This window comes from Callospermophilus lateralis, chromosome 1 (assembly GCF_048772815.1).
Source record: "Callospermophilus lateralis isolate mCalLat2 chromosome 1, mCalLat2.hap1, whole genome shotgun sequence".
NCBI lineage: Eukaryota > Metazoa > Chordata > Mammalia > Rodentia > Sciuridae > Callospermophilus > Callospermophilus lateralis.
In genome coordinates, this window is record NC_135305.1 from 168,004,381 (window position 1) to 168,025,733 (window position 21,353).

The following is a 21,353-nucleotide window of genomic DNA, read 5'->3' on the forward strand; positions in this document are numbered from 1 at the left end:
TTTATATCTAAACTAACAGTTCATCATTTTCTGGGAAATTTCCACCTCATTTTACTGCAACTGTTAATTCTAATTTGCCCTTTTTTTTGTAACAACAAAATATATTTCTCTCTGAGGCTTTTAAATGCATTACTTATTAAATTCTTTAAAGCATCTGAGTTCTCATTAAAATCTCACTGGAAAACTCCTATGACTGAGTGACAGATAACACAATACTGCATATTGTCACTCAGCCCTTGCTTTATTGTCTTGGAAATGGCCAGATGTTTGGATGGCCATATTTTCCACCCAAGTGCAGTTTAGCCTTCGGTAAGCTGTGGAGTGGCCTCTGCTCTCCTGACACTAGTTAATCTACCATGCTGTCAAACATGTCTCACGGACCGTGAATCACTGCCTTCTGCAAAGATAGCTTCAAGCCCGAAGCCCTGCTCCAGGCAGGCAGCTGTGTGCTTCCCCTGCACCACAGAAAGCCTCTTCCCACAGAGGACTTTGTAAATCATCTTTAAGATAATCCAAGCGCCTGAGTGAAGGCTTTAATAAAGATAAAAAGAAAAAAGAAAAATTTGTCAAAAACAAATTGGTTGTCTTTCAGGTAGACACCTTGAGCAGCTGGGTCCCCCCCACCTGCCCAAGACACTTTCTTTTCTCAAACAGCCAGAGAAGCTCTCTTCATCTAAGCAATCTGAAATTTCTAAAGAATGTTGTTTTTGCATAGTTAATATTTTCACATTTTCTTCCCTTCTTTGGTCTTTCCCAGTATAATATAATCCTTTGCACCTGCAAAAGCTCCACAGACTGCTGACTGCCAAGAATCCACCACATGCTCCTGCCGCCAGGACCAGAGGGCCTGTGTGGAAGGAGAAAGAAAAATACAAGTTATTAAATCTTTGAATTTATCGGAACCTCCTGTGGGTTAGCTCTGGGGATGGGAACTTAAGTGAGAAGCTATTTTGGTGGCATTCCTCACTGATGACATAAGCAATTTTCCCAAGGACTGAACTGCATTCTAAAATCAGTCAAAGAATTAAGGGTGACAGTTACATTACAGTGCTTATAGGAAACACTTTTCAGAGACCATTTCATACAGACAGACACTATTATTTAAGACAGTGAAAAATTCTACATATTTCCCATATAATTCTAAACATGTAAATACCATAATTGACAAATTAGTGGATGCCAAATTCCTCAGTTCTTTTTAAAGTCCTTATTCACATTGAACAGTATCTTAATTCAGTTACCTGTTGTATTAATTTAAAATCTATCCAAACATTTTGTATACTGTTCAAGATTTGTTTATGGTGCTGGGGATTGAACCCAGAATCTCACACATGCTAGGCAAGTGCTCTACCACTGAGCCACATCCCCAGCCCTGGGGTCCTGTTCATGTTAAAATACCCATGCCAAGTTCAAGACTGAGTGAAATGATGGCAGACATGGCACCTTGCTCACTGAGAGTTTATAATCTAGTACAAGATAAGAAAAGTCACAGAAATTGAACGATGAGTCAAGCACTGATCTAGTGTCTAGTATCTTTTAAAGCCCAAAGTTTGCATAAGAACGAGGAGTTGGGTCCCGTATTATCCACCTTTTAACAAGGCTCTCTCAGAGCAGAGCCCTGCATAACGTTCCTTAGCTTTAATGAGATAATTAGCATTCAATGAACTATACATATTTTAAGTACACAATTTTGAAAACTTTTGCCGTGCAAATGCATGAACACATACAATCATTGCTACAATTAAGACACTGAACTTACCTATGACCTGAAATTTGTGTGTCCCTGTGGAACTCCTCTTCCTGACCTTTCTCTCTGCCCTCTAAGCAATTAGACCTGTCACTATACAATAGTTTGCCTTTTCCAGAATTTTATGTAAACATAAGCACATACTATTTTTTTTAAAACTCTGGCTTCTTTCAGAATAATCATTTTATTCATGTCACTGCAGATATCAACAGTTCATTGCTCCTTCTATTGGTAAGTAATGTTCCATCATATGGATGTCCCCTAATTTGTTTACTGACTTGTTGACAGACACCATTTGAGGCAAATAAAGCCTCAGGAACCACCTGTATACAAGTCCATATGGACGCATGCTTCCCCTTTTCTTTGGCAAATACCTAGCAGTGATACATCGAGGTCACACGGCATGTTATGTGTCCAACTTTTTAAAAATGGCTCAAGTGGGGCTGGGGCTGTAGCTCAGTGGTAGAGCGTGTGCCTAGCATGAGTGAGGCCCTGGGTTCAATCCTCAGCGCTACATAAAAATAAAAAAATAAAATAAAGGCATTCTGTCTATCTACAAGTACAAAAAAAATTTTTTTTTAAATGGCTAAACTGGTTTTCAAAGTGGTTGTGCCATATTACACCCCAGTTTTCCAACCTCCTTCTCAGTACCTGGTATTGTCAGCATGTCTTAACTTTCACTAATTTGCGTGCAGTAGTATCTCCCTGTGGTTTTAGTTTGTAATCTGGCTAACAACGCAGAGCTGCTATTCACATACTTACAGCTATCCATGTTCTTCTTTAGAGTGTGTCTGTTCAAATGCACATTTTTATGGGGTTTTTAAATTAACTGAGTTTTCATAGTTCTTAATATAGTCTGTATACAAGTCATCTGCAAATATTTTCTCCCAGTTTGTGACTTATCTTTTCATTCTTAACAATGTCTTTCAACGAAGAAATGATTATCATATTTTGATGAAATCCAAATTATCTTTTCATGAATCACTTGTGTCTGGATCTAAGAAATTTTTGTCTAATCAAGATTTGTTCTCCTCTGTGTGCTTTCAGAGATTTTATGTTTTTAGGCTTTGCGTTGATAACTCTCATTTATTTTAAGTCTTATATCTAGTGCAAGGTATGGATTGGAGTTCATTTTGCTGTTATGTATGAATATTCAATTGTTCCAGCAACTAGAAAAGACAATCCTTAAGCTCAGGTGTGGTGGTGCATGCCTGTAATCCCAGCAACTCAGTAGGCTGAGGCGGGAGGATCTGAAGTTTAAGGTCAGCCTCCATAACTGAGAAAGATCCTGTCTCAAAATAAAATAAAAAGGACTGGGGATATAGCTCAATGGCAGAGTGTTTGCCTAGCATGTGTGAGGCCCTGGGTTCAATCCCCAGTATGGGGGCAGGGGTGGGGAGAGGGGGTGGGACAATTCTTTCTCCAAAGAACTATCTCCTCCCTGTTGGCAAAAATCAATTGTCCAGCCGGGCATGGTAGCATACATCTGCAATCCATTTTTGTGGCTGTACATGATGTGGAGTTTCACTGATTATGTATTCATATATGAACATAGGAAAGTTATGTCCAATTCATTCTGTCTTTCCCATTCCCATCCCCCCTCCCTGCCCTGTCCAATCTAGTAAACACCCCTCCCACTGTAAGTCAGCATCTGCATATCAGAAAAAACATTTGGCCTTTGGTTTTTGGGGACTGGTTTGTTTCACTTAGTATGATAGTCTCCAATTCCATCCATTTACTGGCAAATGCCAAGATTTCATTCTTCTTTGTGGCTGAGTAATATTCCACTGTGTATATATACCCCATTTTCTTTATCCATTTATCTGTTGCAGGGCACTGAGGTTGGTTCCATAGCTTAGCTATTGTGAATGGAGTGTTCCTATAAACATTGATGTGGCTGCATCACTATGGTATGCTGATTTTAAGGCCTTTGGGTGTGTATGTGTGTGTGTGTGTGTATGTGTATGTGTATGTGTATGTGTGTGTGTGTGTGTGTGTGTGTGTGTATTCCACAAAGGAATGAAATAACTAGGTTAGACAGTGGTTCCATTTCAAGTTCAGAACTGGGCTTTGAATGGAACAGTCTGGAGTGGAGGACACAAACAGCTGCATTTAGACCTCCAGGTTACAGTGGTCCTGACAACAGACAGACTACACTTACAAGACACTCCACACATGGATCCCAGTTTCTCCTGGAACAATACTAACATACCAAGTGAATGAACATACTATGGCAATATTTAAAGCACCTTGCTTAAATAATGCCATTTTAATTTTTTTTTCAATCATTAACTGTCTAAACATAAAATTTCCTAAAAGTAAAATTGGGAACAATCTACAAAGATGAGTGCTCATTATAAATGGTTCATCTGGGAGCAATTTTAAGTTCATAAAACAATAACACTAAGAACTTGTCAAGCAAAACATACTATATATAAATTAGGAAAGTATTTTGAAATTACATATTTTTCATGTATTTAGAGGGACAAGAGGATTGTGATAAACAACAACTGGCTGGAAAAACAGTAAAGGTTACTCACAGGACAATGACATATTACTGACTATGACATTTAATTCATTTTAGACTAGACAGGCAAGTGGAATAAAACATACTATATGCAATAGTATAAATGACTGCCAATACCAGTTAGCATCTACTGAGCACCATCACATTCCAAGCATTACACTGAAGACCGTACATATATCGTCTCATTTAATATGACAAAGTACATATCTCTATCCATAAAACAGGAGAGGGGCCAGCGCTAAGAACTATGAAACGGCCCGCGTAAGGTCACACAGAGTGGGGGCCAAGATTGAGGCTGGCTGGTTCTGTTCCCCAGACAGCCAAACAGAAGAGGACTTCACTGCTCTGCCCAGGCCAACTTCTCATGCAGCTACATTTTGATACACAAGTTACTAAACAAAACATCTTCCTGTCAATAAAACTTGTTAAAATTACATGGGTTTATAATAAGGCTTTTGAAGGACAGGTCTGAACACCAAAAATGTTTTAAATTGCCATAATTTCTCAATCTAAATATTTCCATTGCCACAGAAGTCTAATGATCACGTTTGTCAAGGCAGATGAAGGGCTGGTGGAGGCAGAGGGAGCAATAAGTAGAAACAGGCTGCATGTGAAGAAATCAGTGTTGGAGTCTCAGATCTTAAGACAGAACTAGTACACCAAAAGAAAAATAAGAGTACAAAAAGCAGGGGTCACACTTTCCTTGGTGCTGACTTGCTTATTTATCCTGATTCAATGTCCTGCATCCCTGTATTTTCAAATAAAAATTAAAAATTTCAGATGAATCTATGGACATTAGTTTATATGACTGAGAGATTTCAACCCTGTGTAATAAGACTGGCCATCAGAAATGCTCTTGATTTCCCTTCTGCAGTTTTACTTAAGTTTCCTTAAAGTGGGGTGATGGAAAATATTCCTAATAGTTTATTTAAAAAAATCTATTCTAAAATAATTTTAGATTTACAGAACAGATGCAAAAATATGGACTCATCTATAAGTCACAAACTTGCACAAATGGGAGAAAAATGTCTAAAAGAAGTAAAAGGAAAAATTCTGACGTGTTTATAGTTTCTGAGCTGTTAAAAGATGCTTGTTACTTGCCTAGCATATGTGAGGCCCTGGAATGGGTCCCCAATACCACAAAAATTCACGTCATAATGAAGCAGGCACCTTCTCCCTCCATTCCCCATTCTGTTTGCAGTGCTGGGGTGGAACCCAGGACCTTGACCATCTTAGACAAGGGCTCTACCACTGAGCTATGCACCCCTCCCTGCAAATGCTAAAATCTAATTATTATTATTTTGTTTAAATTACTCAAAGTATGGGAGAAATGTATGTGGGTGTATATAACTATTATTAAAATGAGGATCAACAAAAAAAATCAAGTTCTTTGCTCTTTAACTTTAAAACAGCTCTCATACAGTACCGCATATTTTAAATATTTATATAACAGATATCTAAGTAGTTGTCTTAATCCACTAGCCCTAATTTCTATTAGAAAGCTATGGTTCCATCATAGAAACAGATCAGCTTAATGTTACCGTCACATAAACTGATTTTTTATTTGTATTTTGCTTCAATTTTGTGTGTGTGTGTGTGTGTGTGTGTGTGTGTGTGTGAGACTACTGACTGAATCGAGGAACTTGCACATGCTAAGCAAACACTCTACCACTGAGCTACATCTCCAGACCAAATATTGTTGGTATGTAATTTTGCAACATCTTGTAGCTGGAAGCAAAATTATTTAGACCTGACAGCATTTTTGACAATTCTCCACTCTGCACTATGCACCAGTGTTGCATATTAAGACAAAACAAAAACAAAACAAAAAAACTTCCCTATGGGAAATTTCATCATACCCTTTTATAATATGTTGGCTTTTCACTTAACTCACAGGAAGGAAAAACCTTGCGTTAGAGAGAAAAAAATGGCTGGGCACTGTGGCACACTCCTATAATACCAGCAGCTTGGAAGGCTGAGGTAGGAAGATAAGCCTCAGCAACTTATCGAGGCCCTAAGCAGCTTAGCAAGACCCTGTCTCTAAATAAAATATGAAAAAGGGCTAGAGATGTGGCACTGTGGGTGACTGCCCCTGAGTTCAGTCCCTAGTATCAAAAAGAAAAAAGAAAAAAGAAAGAGAGGGGAAAAAATGTATTTTTATGGCTGTGAACATACTTGTAGAAGAATCTACAAATAAAAGAATAAGAAAGAATGCTCACCTTCAAACAATTAGCAAATAGTTACAGACACCTGCTAAATGAAGACTGAGCCACGAAGAACAAACAAGCAAAAGACAAAGTTCCTTGTCTAACAAGCAGTTTCCTGTGGGGAGCTCCACACATGTGTGGCAAGAGAGGCTCTGGCTGCGACGTCACTGTCAAGTGCCTGGGCTCCCAGAGGTGGGTCACAGAGTGCAGGCTGGGGCACCCTGCTTCCTCTCCCCTAAGGGCAGCAGATAAGGGAGGCTTGGAGAGGTGGTTTGAGACTACAGCAGCCAGCCTTTGGTGGCATTGTGTCCTCCAATGAAGGAGACAGTGTGCTCACAGAAATGCCTTAAGTGGATTGGACAGACAGAATATGACCCCAACATTTTTATTAAATTTTGAGCATATGACATTTAAAAAATGGACACGATACATTATGGGCAAACGTGTAGAAAGACTAAGAACTTCAGGTCTAGAGTCAGTCTGGAGGTGCCCCTTAGCAAGCCTAGGGCCTGGGGCAAGGCATTCTCTCTACCTCAGAGACCACCACAGCACCTCTGGGGCCAGGAGGAGTCAGAGCAGATCATCCACCAAGAGTGGTCACTTCAGTGCCTGGCCTGCTGACTCTGAGAATTGTTAATTTCTGCTCTTCTCATTACGGCTGCTGTTGTCAAAAGCACTGTCACATAGTGTTATGGTGTGGATGTGAGATGCCCCCAAAAGCTCACGTGTGAGACGGTGCAAGAAGGTTCAGAGGAGAGATGACTGGATTGTGAGAGCCTTAACCCAACCCAACCAGTGAATGAATCCCTGATGGGATTAACTGACTGGAGGCAGGTGGGTGTGGCTGCAGGAGGTGGCATTGGGGGAGTGGTTTTGGGATCTCTATTTGTCTCTGGAGAGTGGAGTCTCTCTGCTTTCTGATCACCATGTGAGCTGCTTCCCTCCACCACACTCTTCCTCTATGATGTTCAGCCTCACCTCGAGCCCCGAGGAATGGAGCCAGCTGTCTATGGATTGAGACTTCTGAAACCCTGAGCCCCCAAATAAACTTCTCCTCCTCTACAGTATTTCTTATTAGGTTTTTTAGTCACAGCAGCAAAAAAGATGACCAAAACACATAGTAAAAGGGTGCTATACAGGAAATGGAGACGGGAAAGACTTAGATGAAAGACAAGCCCTCTTTTAAGGTAAGGTAATAAGATCCACCTCTCTGAGTCTTATGCGGTGTGAAGAGATAGCACGTCTGCTCACCTCACAGTGGATATGCTAAGTATTTGGATGATAATATGTACATAACTAAATAACCCAATTATCAAAATGCCAGTCAGGGGGTAAGCAGGTGCTGAGCAAAGAAGAAGGGAGGTCCTAAAGAGAGGGGGCAGGGAACATATCTCTGAGGTCATAAGACCTGAGGAATGACTGAGTGTTGGACAGAGAAGGCCTGGAGGAAGAACTAGAGTAAGTGCTCCACCAGGAGAGGGACTTTGTTGTTGTTGTTGTCTTTTTTATCACTATATCTACAGACCCCAGAAAATGCCTGGCACTGACTCAGAAAGTCAACATTTTCTCTCATATGTAGAAAATTGAAGAAAACAACTGGGGGGCAGGGGATCCCATGAAAACAGAAGGGAGATCAGTGGAGCAGGGAATGGGACTGAGGGGGAGGGAGGAGGGACAGGAAGAGAGGGACAGTGGAATGCAATTGTCCAGACTGTGCTATGTACATTCCACCTCTATGTGTATTTATAAAGTGCTAATTTTTAAGAACTATAAATTAAAAACTACCTGGCATATAATACACTCAATAACAATATGTATAAGGTATACATATTTCAAAACACCATCATGCACACTACATAAACAATTACTATTTATTGTTTGAAAAATAAGAAAAATTAAAATGTAAACACACACGCGTGCGCGCGCACACACACACACACACACACACACACAAATGTACAGGATGAATAAATAAGTAACATTTCCAGCTAATGGAGTAAGTATAAAGTCCCCGGAGTAAGCCCCAGTGTGGCTGAGCACGGGTGCGCAGGGAGAGGGCTGGGCAGGGAGAAGTAGGAGTCTCAATGTGGGAGTGTAAACCCAGGGAGGCTCTCCCACCAGCTACACCCCCAGCCCCTTTGTTTTTGTTTTTCGAGACAGGGTTTTGCTGAGCTGCCCAAGCTGGCTTCAAATTTCTGATCCTCTTGCCTCAGCGTGCCAAGTACCCGGGATTACAGGCGTACATTGTGCCTGGCTATGCTTCTTTTAAAAAGATATCAATGAGATATTTCAGTGGGGAGCTGTGTGATATGACTTCACTAGACACCACTCTGGTTGCCCTGTGCAGAAAGAATATCCTAGGGGTTCAAGAGAAAACCAAGGGACATCTGGGAAGCCAGTGCAGCTGTCAGACAGGGGAGTTAGAGGCCGGGCTCAGACAGCACACCTGCTGGAGGGATGGACCGAGACAGGGAAAAGGAAGCTAGGAATCATCCTGGGATTCCATATGAGCAAGCAACACTGTGCTACTACTCACTGAGACCTGGACAGCTGGGAAGAAGCAGGTCAGGGAAGGTACTAAAAGCTGACATTTCTGTTTTGGCCACCTTGAGACATCTTTAGTGATGTCGTCAACCCAGCAGTTGGCTGTCCTCAGCTGCCATGAGAAGGAAGTACTCTGCCACAAAGCTCTTAAGTGTACAAGCTGGTATCAGAATGATGGCATCCAAAGCCCAGGGAAGAAGAAATGATTAGCTATGGACTTTGTCATCATGCTTTTCTTCTGGTGGCTGCCACAAAGTTTCAACGTAAACATTTCTTACGGGGAAATTACCTCCTGAGGATCTGGATATGATAATCTACCCCTTTTATTTCCCTTCTCCTCCTCGGTACCCCGTCTTGTTAAATAAAAACTTAAACGTGAGGTGATTGTTTTAGTCAGCTTTGGCACCGCCATGACCGAAAGACCTGACGAGAACACTTTAGAGGAGAAAAACTTTCTTCTGGCTCATGGCTTCAGAGCTCAGTCTGTGGCCGCCAGCTCCACTGCTCTGGGCCTGAGGGGAGGCACAGCATCATGGCAGGAGGGCCTGGAGGAGGAAAGCAGCTCAGGATTTGGTGACCAGGAAAACAGGGGCAAAACATAAACCCCAAGCCACTGGTGGCCTACTTCTCCAGACACACCGTTAGCTATATTAAGAGTCAGTCAATCCACGTCAATGGAGGATTAGGTCACAGTTCTCATAAGCTAGTCATTTTACCTCTGCACATTCTTGCACTGTCCCACACATGAGCTTTTAGGGGACATCTCATATCTAAACCATAACAGAAGTATAGTTACAGGGATAGGGGTGGTTCCCACATTACCTTGGGTATTCTTCAGGGCATTTCAGTGATATGTGGTTGAGTGCCTGTAGGAAAGTTCTAAGCTCCTTACAGGCTCACCTTCACATTCTTGTGAGGCCAACAACATCCAGCACAGAGTAGACAATAGAAATGTGCGGCCTGCATGTCACTGACCTGTAAAGGACGGCCTTGGCCAAGTGTGCCAAGCTTGGTTCTAAGATGCCTGTACACAATATAGCCTGTGATCAAACAGTAACCAGAAATAGACAAATGGGAGGTAAGGGTCGGTCTGCAACACTGGGCTTTCAAAGTTCACTGGAGTGAGCTTTTTCAAAAATGCATCCCACTCGGACCCTTGGAGCACATTTCAGAGAAGACTGGAGACCAGGGAGGGCATTCAGAGCAGTAAGCAGGCTGGAGAGGAAAGGCTTTTTCCAAAGGAAACACAGGGGAGGGAGCTGGAAAATCACTGAGGACACAGCGTGGAGATCTGCGAGCACCATAACTTCAAGCTGCAGAGTTTGAGAGAGTCCTAAGTTTCTGAGGATGTAAGTGTTGCTTCAAAGAGACATTTAAGGAAGATCACATATGTTCAATGTGTAAAATGGCTGAGTAGGTAGAGAACCTGTTGGGACCTGGCCTGGCACAATGTCGCAGGAATCTGATAACAGGTGGCCACAGGATCCAAAAAGTCATTCAATGAAACTTAGTGAGTAACAGGATAGGGAGAAAGAGAAATAAGAGAATCGTATTTTAATTTGGTGCTTCGACCAGGTCGTCAAGAGAATAGGAGCATGATTAAGCTGGATATAATAACTTTAATTAATTTATTTATTGATTGATTTTGGGGGATGCCGAGGATGGAACTCAGGGACACTTGACCACAGAGCCACAACCCCAGCCTTAATTTGTGTTTTATTTAGAGACAGGGTCTCACTGAGTTGCTTAGGGCCTCACTTTTTGCTGAGGCTGGCTTTGAACTTGGGATCCGATTGCCTCTACCTCCCACACAGCTGGGATTACAGGTGTGCACCACTGCACCTGGCTTACTTATTTATTTTTATGTGGTGCTGAGAATTGAACCCAGTGTCTCACACATGCTAGGCAAGCACTCTACCACTAAGCCACAACCCCAGCCCAATGGAAGAGATTTTTGAAGGATGATAATTCAGATCTCAGATGAGAGTCAAGTTTAGGATAATGTAGCCACCTTCTACATCCAGATCCTCAGCCTCCAAGGTACAGTGTGTACCACTAAGGTCCTGGCTGAGAGAGTTCCCCTAGTCTACTCCCACACAAACAAACAGAAAAACCCTTCTGGATAATATGATCTCGCTCCATGGTTGCAAAACCAAGTTTAAATGGATAATATTATAAACACAAAAATAAAACCAATGCCAAAAACTATCCACTTCTACCAAAGGACTGTGATCTCACATTCAGATGTTTTTTTTTTTTTTTAAACCCTATTAGGTGAAAAGACTCTCAAGGATGTTCAGCTATGAGAGAACTGCAGATCAAACCACAATGAGATGCTGTATACAACTGTTGGACTGGCTGAAATCTTAAAACCTAATAGTAACATGTAATAGTATCAAGGAGCAACTGAAACTCCGCCTGGCTGCTGGGAATGCAAGAGGGCACAGCTACTTTGGGAGGCATTTGATAGCTCCTTATAAAAATCAAATATAAACTTTACTTCTGACCCAGCAATACCACTCCTAGGTTATTTTCCAAGAGAAATAAAAGCACATGTCCATACAAATACTCTCAGCAAATATTTATAGTAGCTTTATTCATAACCAACAAAAACCGGAAACAATGCAAATGTGTATCAACTAGTGAATGGATAAACATATTGTGTTCATCCATAAACAAATGAAATAATGTAAAGTGATAAAAAGGGACAAACACTGGCACAAGAAACAACATGAAGAGTCTCAAATGTAATAAATCAAGTGAAAGAATCGAGGCACTAACTGCTGTGTGCACACACTGTCTATTTACATGACATTCTGGAAAAGGGGAAACTACAAGAACAGGGATGGCCAGGGGCTGTGGGCTGGGGCAGCACCGACTAGTAAGTGGCAGGTAGGACCATCTGGGTTGGTGGAGATGCTCTCTCTTGGTTATGGTATGGTCCTAAACATCTGTCAAAACTCATTAAAAAAAAAAATCACGCTTTTCAAGGGTGAGGTTTACTGTACATTATTCCTCAAGAAACTCAAATTAAAAATACATTCTATCTTCACATATGCTAAAAGAAAGATTTTGAAACACTGCATTGTTGTCTCTGATTGCTCTGAAAAATTCTAGACATTTCTTAAGAAACAAGAATACTACAAATGTCTTCACTATTGAAAAGAAAGAAATCGCATGCCTTTTCCCTCTTTGAGCCTCAAAACATTCCTTTTCAGAGTTGGGGTGTCGGGATGTCAGGGTGTGCAGATTCCCTGTGAATGCTGGTCATTGAGGCACTAATAAGTGAGTCTTGTTTGCAGCACAGCTGCTGGCTTCATTGTTCTTTTGTCACACACTGAGAAGGAGAGCTGGTATGCTGGAGGAATGTGACCTTCTCACTGGAGAGGGGTTGCATCACGCCCTGAAACACTGCCCGAGAAATCTATTTTCACCATGTACCACACAGGAAGGGTAAAAATAAAACAAACTCAACCTCAACAGAAGACCCCCAAAACCATATTGGGCAGATCACTTAGAAGAAATCTTTCTTAATACTTGATATCCTGGAGCTCATCTTTTAAAGGAGCAAAGCTTTGTCTCAATTTACTATCCTTTAGTAGGTATCGTCAACAGAATTTATTTCAGAGTCCAAGAAATGTTTATAATATTTTTCAAAAGATAATTTGTATGAGCACTCCATGAAGAGTAGGTCTGTAAAATTGTGGGGACAATTTGTGTGTGGGGGGGGGGGGAGGTGGCTAATGTCTAAACTAGATACTTTGCCGTTTTACAGTTTGATCCTTCATGAACCCCTTTCAGTTGAAAAAGGGCCTTCAATATTTTCTGACCCTTATTCCAGTAAGAAACACATCTCACCACTGCAACCCAGCACAGACATGTGTGCATGTACACGTGCACCTCACTAAAGCTTTACAAACTACTACTTATCCTTACCACACACATGCTCTTTATAGTTTCTCTTTTTTGAGGTCTTTACAACGCTGGCAAAGACCCATGCAAATTTCAGTATCACTGCCCCAGACTATGGAAACCTAATGAGACCTCTACGCATATTCTTAAAAACTTGAAAACTTTGTTTCTTTCTAAACAAATGAGCCAGTGGCCTCTACACTTGCTACCTTGGCTCACTGTCCTATTAGGAATCAGCAGCAGAGATGGAAAGATAGAGTCCCAAGGCACTTCTGCTGCTCCCCCTCCTGCCTGCTTGGACACAGGAGTGGGGGCCTTCAGATACTCGGGGTCATCCTCCCTCCTCCATTCACCCTCACTGTTATTCCTTATCCTCTGCACATACAGAGGGAGAAATAATATTCAACTGGATGAAGAAAGAATGGCAATATCGAAGAGTAAAGCAAAGCTGCTTCTCACCATCTGTGGGTGTGGGTCACATTGGCCGAGCTTATTTCCAACACCACAGGTACCTGAAGCAAGCCTCAACTGGTGTGAGTCACGTGTAAAACATCTTTGCAACTATCAGTGACTCTGACTTTGCCAAACTTATGGTCAACATTATATTCTTTGATTCCATACAAACTGTTGGGCATTTGTGAAAAACTAGAAATAGATTTCAAAAATAGATTTAAAAACTTACTTTTAAGAATTCCCACAAGGGAAACTGGACCAAAGAGAAAGGAATCTGGGGAGAGAAAGGGGAAAAAAATATCAAACATTAGGTTGATAAAAAGTAGCAGTTTCCTGACGTTATTATAAAAGTCCATAATTATTAATTAGAGACATACTTCATGTTAATTTTATGTATGAAACAAAGCCAACATTAAACAAATTCACAGGCTGTAGTATGCATGTTTAGAAAAAGAATAAACTTTAACTGTAGATCCTCTCAACTCTTGGAGCCCAGCAAACGTAAAATTAGAGACACCACGAAGGCCTGTGAACTAGAAAGAAAAGCACAACAGGGATAGGGACTGGTGGCTGCTCTGACAACAGTCAATGCTGCTCACCATAAGTAACGAAGGCCGGAAACGGTGGCACACACCTGTCATCCCAGCAGCTAGGGAGGCTGAGGCAGGAGGATCACATGCTCACCACACCCAGCCTCAGCAACATAGTGAGACTATAAAGCAACCTAAATAAAAAATGGGGCAAGGGATGTCACTCAGTCGGTAGAGTGCTTGCCTTGCATGTGCAAGGCCCTGGGCTCAAACCCCAGCATCACAAAAACAAATGAAATAATAAACAATGGATAATATTATAAACACAAAAATAAAACCAATGCCAAAAACTATCCACTTCTACCAAAGGACTGTGATCTCACATTCAGATGTTTTTTTTTTTTTTTTTAAACCCTATTAGGTGAAAAGACTCTCAAGGATGTTCAGCTATGAGAGAACTGCAGATCAAACCACAATGAGATGCTGTATACAACTGTTGAACTGGCAAAACAAACAAACAAATAAATAAATAAATAAAGGGCTGGTGACATGGTTCGGTGGTCAAGCATCCCTGGGTTCAATCCCCAGTACCAAAAAATAAAAATAAAAGTCACAAAGACTTTGAGGACATGACATTGTTCGCTTAAGAGGGACGGCTGTCTACTCACGAGCAGGCCGAGTGTCTGGACTGAACAGAGGAACAGAGAAGATGCAGGGTGGAGGGAGGAAGAGCTGGAGGAGAGAGCAGACAAAGAGGGCAGGAAGGCAGAAGGGGGGGGGAGGGAAGAAGAGAGGGGAAAACGAGGGAGGGGAGAGAGAAGGAGGGGAGAGGAAGAAGGCAGCAGAGGAGAGAAGGTGAGAGGAAAAGGGAGGAGATGGGGCACAGGAAGGAGAGAGCAGGACAGGAAAAGAGGAGCTTGCTGCGGAGGAGAGGACGAGGGGAACAAGGAACGGGAGATGGAGGGAGGGAGAGAGGAGCAGAGCCACCTGCAGGAGGACACGGAGCAGCACAGGAGCAGCACAGCCAGACAGCAGAGGGAGGGCTACAGGCGTCCTCGGGAAGGCACACTGGGTGATGCTAGAGGAGTGCAGAGGGAGAGGGACAAGGGACAAGCAGGCCTGAGCTCCAGATTTAGCCCCAAGCGCGGTCAGGGAGATGAGCAGTCTGTACTAATGAAGTATGAATGGTCCAGACAGAGTCAGATTTACAGTGAGCCTTCTAACCATGGAGCCAGAATTCCCAAGAACCACCTAAGTTTTACTTCACTGAATCTCCTTAACAGTCCTATCAAACACTATCATTCCTAATCCTCTCTTAAAAAAAGAGACTGAGGTTCAGAGAAGTTATGTAACTAGGCTTAAGACATGCAGTGATTAAGTCGGACCTTCTGACTTCAGAGAACCAATCAATGCAAAAGATATCTAACTGGATTTATCTGCATACAAACTCACTCATAGTACAATCTTCTGCTTTTCATTAAATTTTTAGAAATTTAAAAACAGAAACCATCTCCATATTTCTTAAAATAAAAATGCCTGAACTCCCCCCCCAACCCCCGCTGCCAATGAGTTTACATAATATCCAGTCACTGGCCACCAAACCAGTGCCCAGCAGCTATGACACCCACAGGCTTGCCATGTCCCCATTATTGTCACTCTGCATTCAGCTCAGTTCCAAGTGATAAGTAAATGTGAACTTGGCACATGTGTATGTCTCCATGATTTTGGAGGAATTAACAAGTATTGACCTTCACATGAACTAAGGGCAATAAAGCTGTTCCTGAAGTATTTATATTAATCAGAATTTTAGAGCCCAGCAATATCTGTGCAACTCAGCTAGAGCAAATGATGGCCCTGAGTTTGACAGACAGTGGCCCTAGAAAGAAAATTTGACTTCTATTCAGGAAGGAAACAGCAGTGAGAGAAAAAAAAAAAAAGAAAGAAAGAAAGAAAAGAAAAATCAATGTCACTACCTGGATTAATCTGACAAGCCAAAATCTCAGAGAAGTTTGTCATTGTCAGCAATAAGCAGCTACCCCACCCTGAATGTCAAAGTTCCACAAGAGCAGTCAAATTTAGTTTGGTTCTTTTGGTCACCAAAACATAAAAGCATCTGACACTGTCCAATTTGAAACCACAGAGCTGTATTTCCAATTAAATTAATTATCAAAACAAACAAAAAACTGACTGAACAATGGGTTTCTAAAAGCTTTTCTAATTTTTTAAAACTTCAAAATATGTAAAAAAAAATTACCCTCAAGAACAACAGGGGTTACAGATCATTTTAATCTTCTCCTTTGGGATTTTGCCATCTCAGATGTAACAATATTACATTTTAATAAGAATAAAATGAAAAGAGCTTTAAAATTCATTGCAGCAGGGCTGAATTGTGACTCAGGAGTGGTAGAGCGCTTGCCTAGCATGTGTGAGGCACTGGTTGGATCTTCAGGACCACATAAAATATAAGTAAATAAAATAAAGTTATTTAAAAAATTCATTGTAACCATCTTTGACAATTTTTCATTTCTTGATGAAAATAACCCATAAAATTGTCTGAATTTGCTCAATACTTAATACTATTAGATTCTAAATTCTATGGATGAACATTTTGCCCATTTTCCTCTATTAATGTTTACTTATTAAATTGACCCTTCAGTTTAAAGAGGTAATTTAAAAACGACACATTTGGAATGGCCAAACGATTCTATCGGGTATTTGTTTTTAAAAGTGAGCCGACAGTAAACCCAAACAAAACAAGATCAACTGACTGTCAAAGGTAATTAACAGTGCTATAAAGGCTTTGCTAATTAAACTTATTTCTGGCTTCTAGGAGTAAAAGACCCTCATGAGATAAACTCTTTGTGTGTGAAAATTTCGCCAACGTTCCTCAAGTTAGAATCGTGTTGCACACTTGCTGTCACTTATAGTAGGAAGGGACAACAATGGAAATGTGCTGCACATATGTGAAAGGAAGGCGGCCAGCACATCTGCTCCGGGCTCCCCAGCCACGGCTCCCCAGCCAGGCGGACGGGGCCTGTGAGAGCCGGCTCCCCTCGCGGCCCAGGTCTGGTGTGGAGTTACACAACAGTGATGTTTCTTCAAAATGTGGAATCTTATACCCCAAACAGATGTAAGCTGTTATTCTAAAATGTTTTATAGATGAAGAAAATGAATAGCTGCACTCAGAGGTCTTATATTCCAAAACACAACATACCCATTTTATTGCAGCAAAAGTTACAAAATGGTCACTGTTGCGACCTGTTTAACGCCTGTATTTAAGATGTTTTGTTTGAATAAGGTTGTTAAGACCCAGGGCACTAATAAGTGAGTGGCCGTAAACCCAGCTACCATCAAAGAGGCAGATGTAGGGGGGAAACCTGCAAAAATTCAACTCGGATTCCACTTAGTGACAAATACAGCAATAATTCTAAACTAGTGTGTGGGTGAGGATTCTAGGTGGAGCAGATGAAGTGCAATCGGAGCGTGGTGAACGGGCAAGGAGGCGTTGGGCATCCCTGTGACATAAGCAACGTACAGTCAGGTTAGTAGCACCCTTTATTCATGGAGCACTGGATTGTAGTTATCCTTGAAGCCAGTCGATGCTTCTAACCCTGTGATCTTAAAATAAATGTCTGCACTGGTCCTTTGCCAGTGAAGCAACTCATACAATAACTAAGGTGATAGGAAGCTGTGATTTCTAAGGTGATTGCTAACCTCTAAAATTCTATTTTTCAATGGAACAATAATATCAAAATACAATGTTTTTTAAAATAAATAAGACTGGACTGTAGGCCACAATGAACCCAATGCCCCTGAGTGAGCCAGGAAGCCTAGGGAATAGGAGTTCAGTTGAAAAGCTGTGAAAGCTCTCATGTTTGGCAAAAATGACCAGAACCTCTCCAGTAGTAGGATCTTTAAAAATTAAACTATGCAAGACCTCAAATTACAATGGGTTTGAAGAACAGCATGGAATGGGTGGTTTGCCATGGAAATACAAGTGGGTTCAAGGGCCTGCCCGTTCTGTAAGGGTAAAAGAAATTGAAGTTAAAGTGTAGAAGTTAAAGTGTAAAAGACTGGGCATTGTAAAAGTTTCTAAGCTGCAAGGCCTGAGTTAAAAAGTAAAAGACCAGGTATTGTTAAGTTCCTCTGCTACCCCCAAAACTTGAAATTCCTGTAGCTGTTAGGACAATACCCGAACTGCCCAGTAAATATTCCCACTGACTCCCTGGTTGTTTAATAACCTGGGACCCTGTGTAGCTTGTCACGTAGGCATTTAGGCCCTAAAACCAATCAGTTTGAATGTGTACCCCGCTTAGGAGTGACCAATCACCCCCGCCGAATCTGTTCCCGCCAATGAATGTACTAATCACGTCTAAGGGTTGTTGTTCAATTTTCCCGTGCCTCATGATGATTTGTTCTGATGTATGCAAAGCCCCTGCCCTCCTCAAAAAGTGTACTTAAGCACTGCTTAACCTCAGCTCTGGGCTCTTGGCTGCTCTCCCTTCTTGAGTGAGCCGGGAGCCCCAGCGCGCTGGAATGGAATGGATCCCCAATAAACCCCTTTTGCTATTGCATGAGTTGGTCACTTGGTGGTCTCTTTCTCCGACGTTTCGCTGGACCCTTAAAATTCCAGTTTTCAAGAGATCCTACAAGTGAGGGGGTAGTCTCTTCTTTGTGCCTGACAACTTCCAGAGTCACGTGCTTGATTTGGGGTTTTCCATTCCAGTGTCCCAGGGGGAACAATACCATTCTTCTCTTAAATACTCTGTGCCTTACCATTCAACCTCAGTAATGAACAATCACAAATGAAGCTGAAACATAAAAACTCCTTGCTCCAAAGTGACCATCATTCTTAAAAAAAAAAAAAAAAACGATACACACTATCTATCTGTGAAGTGTATACATATGTGTGTGATATATATATACATATATATACATATATATACAACATATATATGTATATATATTTGTGTGTGTGATATTTACTTATTTATTCCAAATACATATATATGAAAACAAAGCTAAAATGCTAGGACATATCAGAAAATAATTTTAATAGTAAATACCTTTTGATTATTTTAACTGAATGATTAGAATCCCTTTGTGTGTAGTGTACATAGTGGGGGGGGGGAATGTATGCCCAATAAAAGAAATAAACCTAAAAGAAGAAATTCTGGAAATGAATTACTTCTTAAGTTTGCAAGACATACTAAAATTCCTAAAGCATCTTTCCAAAGAAAATATAATATGTACATAAGAGTAACAAAATCTAACAGAACAAAGGAGATGAGAGTAAACAGTCTCGTTCTCAAATAAACCTTTTAGATGTCAAGGGCAGACACCCTGAGGGTACTGCCAATCTCTAAGACAGAGGAGGTATGAAAAAATATCAGAAGTGAATGTAAAGATTAGGCATTTTCTTTATAGTCTACAGAATCATCAAAATAATTTCATTTAGGCAGATGTAGCACCTAGCATAAATTTAATGTTAGTATGCTAGTTATACACTATCTTATAATGAAGACAAAGGCAATGTCAAGTTAGTCTGTAATTTGCTGTATTTCTGAATTCAAAAAAACACATTACACAATTTCTTAAGCAATGTAAGCCTGTGACACTTATTTATGGTAAAAGGGCCCATCAAAATAAGAATAGATGAGAACTTCCTCAATCTGATGAAGGACATTTCCAAAAGTTATAACTAATACCTTTTTTTTTTTTTTAATACCAGGGATTGAGCCCAGGGGTACTCAAGCACTGAGCCACATCCCCAGCTGTTTTTAGTATTTTATTTGGAGACAGGGTCTTAGTAAGTTGCTGGGGCTGGCTATGAACTTGAGATCCTCCTGCCTCAGCCTCCTGAACCATTAAGATTATAGGTGTGCGCCACCGCTCTAATATCATCTTTTTTTTTTTCCATTGTTGTACACGGACAGCATGTCTTTATTTATTTTTTTAATGTGGTGCTAAGGATTGAGCCCAGTGCCTCAGACCTGCTAGGCAAGCACTCTGAAACTGAGCTACAGGCCCAGCCCTCTAATATCATTTTTTAAAAAAATTTTAGTAGTAAATGGACACAATACCTTTATTTTTATTTATTTATATGTGGTGCTAAGGCTGAACTCAGTGCCCCATACATGCAAGTCAAGCTCTACCAGCAAGCCACAACCCCAGCCCCCTAATATCATTCTTAATAGTAAAAGACCTAATGCTCTTAGATCAGGAACAAGGCAAGGATGTTTTTTCTCACCACTTCTATTCAATAGCTCACTGGGGATCACAGTGAGTGCAATTAGGCAAGAAAAAGGAAAAAAAAAGAAAAAAGAATGGAAAGAAGCAAAACTACCCCTGTTCACAAAGACACTATTCAGACAGAAAATCTTAAAAGAACATGAAGAAGAAAAAATATATATACAAGCCAGGTACACGGTGCACACCTGTAATTCCAACAACTCAAGAGGCTGAGGCAAGAAGTTGCCAAGCTTCAGGTCAGTCTCAGCAATTTAGCAAGGCTCTATGCAACTCAGTGAGATCCTATCTCAAAATAAAATATAAGGGCTGGGGACATAACTCAGTGGTAAAGCACCCCTGGTTCAATCCCCAGGACCAAGCTGGGAGGGGAAAATGTATGTGTGTGTGTGTGTGTGTGTGTGTGTGTGTGTGTGTGTGTGTAATTTCTAAATACTAGGGGCAAATAAGTGAAAAATATTTTTTAAAAAAGACCAGTTTTCTTACAATAGCATCAAGATAACACAAACTATTTAGGAATAAAATTAACAAAAGACTTGTGGGAATCTGTACTGAAAGTTTTAAAGTTATCATTAAGAGAAAATAAGGATGATCTAAATAAGTAGAGGGATATGGCATTAAACGACTAGAAAACTCCACATGGCTAAAATTTCAACCCTCCCCAAAATTGTTTATAATTTCAATGCAAACCCAATCATAGTTCTAGAAGCCTCCTCTTTCTGTGTGTGTGTTGAGGTGGGAGGGGAGTGCTCAAGCCAGGCAAGGGCTCCATCACTGAGCCATATCACTTGCCCTTTCTTTTTAACAATATACAATAACAAGCTGATTCAAAAAGTTACATAAAACTGTCAAGGACCTGAAATGACCACAATCTTAAAAATACAAAAACCTGGGGCTGGGGATGTGGCTCAAGCGCTCGCCTGGCATGCGTGCGGCCTGGGTTCGATCCTCAGCACCACATACAAAGATGTTGTATCCACCGAAAACTAAAAAATTCTCTCTCTCTCTCTCTCTCTCTCTCTCTCTCTCTCTCTCTCTCAAAAAAAAAAAAAAAAAAAAAAAAAAAAAACAACAACAACAACAAAAAAAAAAACCCCTGGAGTACCAGGAATATTTGTTTTCAAGATCTTCTATAAAACTATAGTCATCAGGTCAGAGATCAGGACCACAGGCATAAGGACAGA

General features: G+C 40.9%; 1 protein-coding gene across 6 annotated transcripts in view; it reads right to left on the reverse strand.

The window, feature by feature from the left end:
* Nucleotides 1-21,353, reverse strand: part of Slc25a26 (solute carrier family 25 member 26) — a 138,369-nt gene that overhangs the window by 9,869 nt on the left and 107,147 nt on the right. For 5 of the 6 annotated variants that reach the window (XM_077109097.1, XM_077109089.1, XM_077109095.1 and 2 more), the window contains 2 exons: nucleotides 13,620-13,664; nucleotides 778-847 (listed from right to left, as the gene is read on the reverse strand). In XM_077109097.1, coding sequence (XP_076965212.1) covers nucleotides 778-847; nucleotides 13,620-13,664 — 115 coding nt within the window. The remainder of the gene's footprint in view (nucleotides 1-777; nucleotides 848-13,619; nucleotides 13,665-21,353) is intronic. The other variant, XM_077109093.1, reaches the window with a different exon arrangement.